The 9,630-nt window shown below is 37.9% G+C and overlaps 1 protein-coding gene across 1 annotated transcript in view; it reads left to right on the top strand.

The window, feature by feature from the left end:
- The first annotated feature begins 588 nt into the window (after window positions 1-588).
- The window catches only part of LOC150089925 (uncharacterized), a 123,504-nt gene continuing 114,462 nt past the window's right edge, over window positions 589-9,630 (top strand). The window contains exon 1 of the mRNA XM_090368902.1: window positions 589-729. Coding sequence (XP_090225028.1) covers window positions 705-729 — 25 coding nt within the window. The 5' untranslated portion in view covers window positions 589-704. The remainder of the gene's footprint in view (window positions 730-9,630) is intronic.

The raw sequence follows: 9,630 nt of genomic DNA, 5'->3' as shown, positions 1-9,630 counted from the left end.
TGCGCCAGGAGGCAATTTGAACATCAAAGAGAACCGCTTTTCAAACTGGCTCCGCAACAGGCTGACGGCTGATGTGGCCTTTTGATCTGCCGACACAGCCGTACTAGTTGTCAGCTCAGCAAAACCCCGGAGTGAAGGCAAAGCCTTATAGTACCGCCTTACCAAATAATTAGCTGCAGTGTTAGTGGCAGATGGCTACCTCAACGTACACTTAAGTGAACAACCCTATATTTAGGTCTTTTTCCGCGAGAGGACTATAGTTACGAGTAGGTCACTGTACTCTGCTCACCAACTTAATAGTGCTAGAGAAGTCAACATTAGATAACTAATACTTATATAACAACACAAATAAAAAAATCAATATATTACTAATCCTGTTTTATGAATAAATTTTAATATTTGCTATATATTGTTCTTTTTCTTGTTTTCCGAAAAAGCTATTTTTGAAAAATTTGTCATTTCTACCTGCATAACAAAATGGTATATTCCACCTGTATGCTGATTGGCTAGAACGCCAACATTCAACTACGCCTCCAAAATGGCACTCAGGGAAAGGAAAGCAGCTCGGAGGAAAGTCGGAAATAGTACTATTATTAGTATGTGTTGGTGTCTCAGAGAGGCGATGAGAAATGTATATGTGATCATTTGGATTTTTTGGACTTAAGCGACAATTTTTGTAATGTGTTTTGTGCAACTTCTATGCGATGGGAAAAGTACACAGCAAACACGGTAAGTTTAGATCAGCAGCTGGTCAATGCTCTCTTACGTATATGGTAAGCTGAGCTTGCGTAATTTCAGAATTGAAAACATTTTATGTTTCTTATTCTAAAGTCTGGCACTTTGCAAACATATAATTGGGTGATTATAGTAATTGTATTTATTATTTTATTTATTCACTTACTTTTTTTTTCTTTTTGAAATATGCTACAAGAAATTCTGAAACTTCTGCTAAATGAAAACAAGGTCCTCGCATTTTGAATGCATGCATATTCATGAAATAAAAAAATTGTCATATTTTGCTTGTTACTGCACAGCAGTAACAAGCAGACTTTTAACGTTGGATTACTTAGTATTACAGGTATATTACTACCAATTTTTTTAAATAAAATTCTTCACTATTTTTCTATCCAATAAAATATTTACGATAAATTGTTCCCAAAACTTTTGTCAGATTTCGTAAGTGCAAATTTTCTGAATGATATGATATTCTTCTGCAAATATCGTTCTAATAAATGGATACGTTTCGAGATTGGTCTAAAATAATGGGAGCTAATAGTTAGCCATACTAAGCCGAAGATTTAATTTTGTTTTTTAATCCAAAGTATATCTTTAAAATTACTCTTAAAATATACATGTCTGTAAATTAATCTATGCCCGAAGTAGAGTAATTTGCAGACACGATAGACTCGTGCTTTATAAATTATATGGTTGTTTGAGTAGTTCCGTAGTACATCCATTATGGTCATGTGCGCCATTTCACATGGGTGTGACTTGTATATTTTAAACTTTTTATAATATTCGTGTTTTGTTTATAATAGTGAAGTCTTAAGAATTTTGAGGGCTGTGTGGAAATTGTTTTAGAGGATTGCTTTTCCTAAAGAAGGGATGTTTTTAAATTTTTTGTTTATATTTTGGAATTGATAAACGTGCACTTATACGGACATAATACTCGAATCACGTGGGTTCGACCACGTGGCATATGTATAGTATGTAAATTAATAAATCATTTATTCGAACAACCGGAGCTTCGGTCCCAGTGTCTAATACAAAGACACTGAATTATTGGTTTTCTGATATCTTGGTAGTGATGTTTATACTGTACTGCCATTTGCCACGCGACATCCAGTGCATCTATATCATGCGGATGCCGAATTTGTTACATAAGCTATTGACGTATGTGCATGCGAAAATCATTTTATATTTTTGTTCAAAGCTGAGGCACCAGCCAAGTGGAGTAGAGGAGTGTTAATGAGCAAAGATATTACCTTACAGTTGCCTTAGCATAGATAGTACTGTGCAGAATTGTTCGGAATGTCAACATAAGATCATGAGCGTGAGGTTTCTAGTCACCATGACTAACGGCAGTGGTCTGAACTATGAGAAGCAGAACCACACGATGATATCACCCTCCCTACCCCCTTTACTGTCGAGAAGATGCACTCCAGTAAGTAGCGTTCTTTGGCCATTCTCCAAGTTTACTTTCGTCCGCCTGACTTGAGTGTGTGTAGAGCGAAGCGTCGTTCTACAGTTCAAGAGCAATGGGCAACGCACTACTCCAAGTAACATGTTGAACTTATGTGCTTCAGTTCCGCCGTGGAGCCTCATGCAACTCCCCACAGATAGTGGGGGCACTTTTGGCTGCTCTGATGGATGAATTCGCGACCTCACAGTTTTCAGACACGACTGTCAGGATAACATAACCCTTCTCGTTCAGCAGGAAGGCTGCGATAAATGGGGCAATGATTTCGATGCACGAAGCGAACCTTAATTTGGCGTTTCCTTTCCCTTCTGGACTTTTTATTTATTCAACAAGAGCGTCGAGAGCCACTACCGGCCCTCAGGCAAACTTCACCCGGTCCGCCTTTCCTCTGCAATTCCTCCCTAATAGAATCTCACAGATTGTGGTCTTCCTACAATGTGTTCGAACCCGGGGAAGCTTACCCTCCTGCCCCCCCTCCCCCACTGTCTTTAACCCCGACTGCTAATTTCTCTAGGTGTTTTTCACCTACCGGATTGTTTTAGTTGTTTACCCTTCGGTCTTCTTTTCCACTATCAGCGGGGCGTTTAAGCATAGGCACGCTTCTTTGCAGCAGTAGCGGACCCCAAATTTCACAGCTTCTTAGGGGATCTCATTTGATTTAAACGCAGCTCTGTCCACGATAGCATCAGAGCTTATTGAAACTATAAGCTCCGCTCTGCAGTGCTACTATCTGTGGTAAAACTTTTAATGTCTTAATGTTTTAATGTGGTAAAATCAATAATACTTTTATTGCTGCCCTTACTTTACTTATGACCGCTAGTATCGGAGGAGTGTTCGAATATTTTGGGAGTGTAGTGTGTTCAAATTTTAATATCGTAGTCATGTACTTTTACATTTAATTTACGAAAATTAGTATGGATTTTTTTTTTTTTATTCTTAACCAGGCAGTTGTAGCACGAACGAAATTAGCATGAATGTGCGTGTGTGTTTTTTCGAAAGTAAGTCAGTTGTACACTGAGTGGACAGAAATCATGGAATACCTACCTAGTTACGGGTAGGCCCACCTCTTGCCCGGATAAGGGCAATTACGTGGCATTGAGACCACTAGTTCATTAAAGCGTTCCACAGGTATTTCAATCTATTCTTGCTGCATAGCTGTCCACAATTCAGTCGTATTCTTGGGTGGAGGATCCAAAGCGCTAACGGACCTTTCCACAGCATCCCAAAGATAGTTCATGTCCGGTGAACGGGGAGGCCATTCCATGATGGTAAAATCTGTGGAATGCTCTTCGAACCATGTTCTAGTCACCACTGCTCTGTGGGGAGGCGCATTGTCCTGTGGGTGCACGATGACCGTGAAGGGATGCAGATGGTTTGCAAGGATGGACACGTAACCTGGATCGTTCAGAGAAGCGTATAGACGTACCAAAGTCCCAACGTGTGCCATTCACCTGCCTGAACAGTTCCTTGTTGACATGACGGGTGCATAGCTTCGTGCGATTTCCGCCAGATACGCACCCTCCCGTCCCCTCGAAATAACTTAAAACGGGACTCATCGGACCAGGAGACCTGTCTCCAATCATCCAAGGTCCAGTGCCGATGTTCTTTCGCCCAGTGGAGGCGTAGAGTCCTGTGGCGTAGTGTTAACGATGGGACTCTGGTGGGTCGGTGGCTTCCATAACCTATTGCGACTAATGATCGCCTGATGATCTTGGTGGAGACGTTTCTGGCACCTCCCTCGTTAAAGTCAGCGGTGATGTCGCTCTTTGGTTGGCTGAAACAATGCGAGACAGACGTCGACGGCCACGTTCATCCACCACCTTTCTCTCCTCCCCCCACAGCGCCGTCCACGATGAGATGTTATTCCGGAAACGGCGTATTCCCGATACACTGTTGATACTGTCGAACGGGGTTAGTGCAATTTCTGTAGCCCGTGGCCACCAAATATGGAGGATGCGGAAAGGTCAGGGAATGACCACCGCATATCCCTGGAGCAATATGACCTTAGTTGCTAATGCTCCTAAAAACCAAATAACAAACAAACAAAAACAAAAAGCAATTTCTGTACCACCTCCGCGATAGAGTGACCCATGCGTCGGGCACCCACTATCATCCCTCTTTCAAAGTCGGTTAACTCACGACGTTTATCCATACTGACATCGAATTACCGTCTGCGTGAATGCAGTGTACCTATATACCTGCCAAGCGGTGGGTTCGTCCACTAGCGTCGTGTTGCCTAGGAACCAAGTAGCCCATGAATTCTGTCCTTTCAGTGTATGTAGTAGTATGAAAAATGCAGCAATATATACTGTCTGCTGCTGATTTCATTATTCCAAAAAGGATCAAAATAACTGACATTTACTGTCCCCACGTTTCTCTTTATAAAACCAGTGATTCACTGTTTTTAAATATCCAGTTCTATTTGAATAGCTATAAATAGCTAATTTGCTAAATAGCGACTAAAAGATGTTTTCAACATTCAGCCGTAGTTACATCGTGTTTTTCTAAGGTTAGCTTGGGTTTTTCAACCTATAATTATCTTTAAATACATTCAGTTCCACATCTCTCCTCTGGTAACAACAAAAACAGCTTGTGGTCTACGAAATAAATACACTGTATTTTATTTTCATTCCAGTTCCATGATTGCTACTTGTGATACTCTCACATGCTGACCTTGATAGACTCTCCCACAATCCTCTTATTGTTTTAATCGCAGGGAACCTCTTTCATGTTTTACCACAGTCTGATAGGTTACTTTTTTTTTTTTTTTTTTTTTTGATTGCATGGTGATCCCGCTACAGTTAGACGTTAATTTGCATATTTCTTTTATTCTGGAGCATGACAGTTGAGAAATATAAGAAATGTATGGGGCAATTATAATGAAACTTTATTACTTCAACGTCGAATATCTCTAGAATGGCAGGTTATAGCTGTCTGAAATTTCGTAGGTAGGTAAATGGAACTATGCAGTAAAGTTTTTTTTTTTTTTTTTTTCCCCCGCCGATATTGCTAGGATTCATTGCAGTATGTTCTAATGTAATTTCATTACTAGTATTCCCCTCCCCCCCCCCAATGTTTTTTTTTTTTTTCATTGTGGTTAGTGGGTAATAGACCTTTTAGTTAGCATGCAGTGGCAGAGCATTGACTCATTTTTCAAGTGCTGACCAAGTCCTGGGAGGAGGGCTTCGATTTTTGGACAAAGGTTAAGCAATCAAAATTTCAAGAAATACGTAACGATGGCTAACGGTGGGTGGCGTAATAGCTTGGAGCATCTTTTACTCTTCCCGCTTCCTCCACACTGCCCAGCTGAAATTATAGTAATAAAATTAGTCAAACATCTCTTCAAATTCCATTGATAAACCCATCAAAATTATTATTAACGGTTAATCGAACATCAGATAATTTTTAATATTATTAGTTTATCGTTATCCACTTCAGAAGGAATTATATTTTGGAGAACATTTGACACACGATTACGTTTTGTGAGCACAACGTAGTCAAGCGTTGTATATACGATGTTGGTTATAATTTTCTAACTGCACCTGCGCGTTAGTACTGAACAACTACTGCTTGCTTAAACCTGTACTAGACAACTGCAGTGGTGTTACTGGACCATTGAATATCGGTTCTTTACGGAAAGCCATTAATTAAGTGAAGGGTATTACGTGTACTACTGTTTTTAAAAAAAAAAAAAAAATCTTAGAATTAGAACATTTATTTTATATTCATATATGATTAGTTTGCAAGGATAAAACACTACGGTTAAGGAATTTAGTTTTTGAATTTAACCTCCAAAACGTTCACCCGTAATGAATTTAAAAATGAAACTGTGAGATGAGGTAATCTTTACTTCTTTCGCGCTAGTTGTTGTTGTTTGTATAATGTTTGCGCTGTGCATCCATGAATATTTTCAGGTATGCTAAGTAGGTGGTGCTTAACAAAAGAATTCAATATTTTGTGATTTTTATATCATATCCATATTAATCTTAGCAAAAATTTCGAATGATAAGCTTTGTATTACATAATACATGAGTATAGAAAAGCTTGTTTCATATGTCCAGAAAAATACCAAATCTTCAAAATAAATGAATAATCGTAATAAAAAAAAAAAATCGAAAATAACGAAATGGCAGATAGTATTATATTTAGAGTATGGAATCCCCCCACGTAATTTTATATGTGGTGGCCTAGTGGGATGGGTACCTGCGTTTTCAGTATGTGGGCTCTGGTTTGATTACTATGGAGTTTTATTATTAGAATACGACTTAAGCGATACACGCTCAAGCAGGGTGACAAACTTGTTCAAGGTCAAACAAACTCAATCAACTTTTGTCACACCTGCTTTAAAATCGTGTGTGTGACCGCTTTAGTTGGAAGCACAGTCGGTTGTTATGAAGATTAAAATTGAAAACATTAATTCCTCTATGAAATTTCACTGGTTTGGGTTGCTTTTTATTGACTTTGTGCATTATAATCGTGGCGCTTATATCCCTCACTGGCCTCCCTTTTTTTTATGGATTTCTTAATCTGTAAAATAATTCTTTTCATTTACTTTACGTACGATAATTTTCTCAATATGTAAATATCTAGTAAAATTAGATAACAGAAACGCGAACCATAGCAAGGTCAACGAAAAATGGTTCAAAGTCCTTTATGAAACCACACAGTAATAGACTTCATGGAGTAGTTGTTTCCTAACAAATGATGCACTTACCATTTAGAACGAAGTGGGCTTCGTCTATCCACAGCACATGATTTGACCATTGGATATCGTTTCCCAATCGTACCAAGAATAGCTTTCCCCTCGTGGAAAGCACAGTTGGTATAATCAACTTTCTGGTTGGAAAAGGCCTAAGTTCGAATCCCGTCAATGACGCGAGGAATTTTTATTGGGTCTTTTTCACAACGTGGCTGAGTTATTCGGTCTCAGGCGAAGTTTATGTTCCAGCAAACAGCAAATCGACCATAAAATACGCGCAGTTTACAGATATGGCGTAATATTCGGATGCTAAAACCCTACAATAACAACTAAGAATTGTATTTCACATATTGAAATCTGTAGAGGAACAAATTAGGGATGGAACATAGCACTTTCCATACAATCAAGACTGTCAGATCTCTCCTCACAATCATAATAGCATAATTTGCTGTAGTCACTGGTACATGAAGTACACGCATTACTCTTCCCATACGAAATTTCAAAACTGCAAATAGCTGTTGTCGCGATATTTGAATCTGAAGTGGCCACGCTCCTTTATTATTATAATGTGATAATCGTTAGGTTCTTTATAAGCTATGGCGGTTATATGGAGACAGTGTCTTAAATGAATTAGCCACATTAATTTTTCTAAGAACGAATGAATGAAAGATGTTTAAAAACCCTGAAGGCAGTTCAAAAACTTGCTTCTTTCCTCTCTCTCTTCTTTTTCTTCCTCCCCATCTCCTATTAAGGAGTTAGCTCTGGCCGGAAACAAATACCTGGCTATGATCCATAGCTTCCTGTTGTGTGGTCTTAAAGCTAACGATGCTGACGTAGTCCAGGCGTTTAACAGATAGATTAATGGGAGAAAAGTGATTTAAATGTTTATTTGTAGAGAGATGTAACTACTTCTTTTCCGCATAGTTCGTGCAAATTGAATTACACTCTTATTAATAAAGATATGCTATATTTATGGAGAAAAGAGGTTGGGCAGTTAGGGGGACATAAAGTGATTGTCGGTCAATAATTTAATTCTGCCTTGCTTGAGTGAAAGGTGTTTTTTTTTTTTTTTTTTTTTTTTTTTACACGTCCACACCTCCGCTTTTTCTGCTTTCTTCATTTAATGCAACCCGGAAGTCAAACATCTGAAGTTGTAAGAAAACAAAATAACATGTACAAAATACATTTTCATAACAACTTAAATTACATTTAGTATTAAATAAAAATTATATATGCCAGACTGCGATAAGAATTTCTTTTTAGCCTCTGTAAGATGCAACTTTCTTCCCTTAATCTCCTGTTTATGTTAGTTCTTATGACTGATATGAATAAAACACAAGACTACGTTTCAGAGAGACTGGGTAGTCCGTAAAATTTTTGTGTAAGAATTTTATGGACTACTTTTAACTAGATAATCAGTTCAGTTTTGATGGCGTTTCGACAAGTCTAAAATGGAAAAGAAAGAAAAATTCCTAACGAAACCACCAGCACAAAATGAATATCTCCAAATACACTAAAAAGCAAAGTATCCTACCTAAAGAATATCAATCAGATCTAGCTTAATCGAAATTTTTGTAAGAATATTCAGACTGAAACTTTTGTTAAAATAAACAGTTTAAACAAACACTTGGGGAATAACTTGGAAAGAAAACAAAGATTGAAATGAATTTATCCTGAAAATATGGGATTGATTATAGCAATAAAAAAATAAAATAAAATAACGTTGTCGTTTATAAACGACAACTTTAATATTTTCAACTAATATTTTTAACATTTTTTTTGTAATATATTGTGAATAATTTTAGTATTTTTTAAAATTATTATTTTGTAAATAAACTCCATTAACTGTCATTTACCACCCGACCTCATCCCCGCAAACCATGAGAAATGTTTCCAACAAATACATGTCGATAATTCATTCACTGAAAATAGACCTTTGTAAGTGTGCTAGCAATAGGAAGAAAAAGTAATAAAATAATATTGTGACCATTCAAAACTGAGTGGTTCACGTGAACCACTCAGTATAGTTTTGCACCCATTTATGTATTGTAGATCTAATTGCATATTTTTATTTTACTCAATTTGAAGTGTATAACTTCACTCGGGTACGCCAGTATACGCATTGCTCTTACTGTTCGGCTGTTTACTGTGGTTCAATAAAAAGGAAACGGTGAGAGGCTCATCCTCAGATAGCGAGATACCAAGCAATGGGCGCCTCGCTGGATGCTCATTTCACTTATGCCTAAATCCGTCCCTGCCTATAGTCCTTAACAAGGGAGATTAAGAACCTACTCACCTCCGCTATGAAGACCCTCTCTACTTAGATGGTTCAATTTTGAAGACAGAATAAGGGAGTGAGGTGGTAGGAAAAAAATTGAAGGGAGGTGACTACGAAAAGGTTAAAAATGGTTAATTGTTATCTATAATAACAATTATGGATAATGCTTTTAAAACTAAACTACATGTATATCAATTATTTTTCACTTGCCTCGTGAATGCCAAGGCACAACCAAGCACATCATCTGTGATAAAGCATTCGCTCACTGAGTTTCAAACATTCTGCAATCCAACAAACTGCTGTATTGCTCTGTTGACGTCTTTGCCTACAATCTTGAGCGCGCATGGAAATACCGTTGAACATCTCCAGCTCGTCTGGCACTGATTTTACACTGCGATCGCAACAGCACTTTCAAAACTTTATTCACTTAGATCAGGGATCGGCAACATTTTT

The sequence above is a fragment of the Mastigoproctus giganteus genome, chromosome 2, assembly GCF_048544385.1.
Source record: "Mastigoproctus giganteus isolate SK-2022 chromosome 2, ASM4854438v1, whole genome shotgun sequence".
Lineage (NCBI taxonomy): Eukaryota > Metazoa > Arthropoda > Arachnida > Uropygi > Thelyphonidae > Mastigoproctus > Mastigoproctus giganteus.
This window is presented reverse-complemented; position numbering and strand designations above follow the sequence as displayed.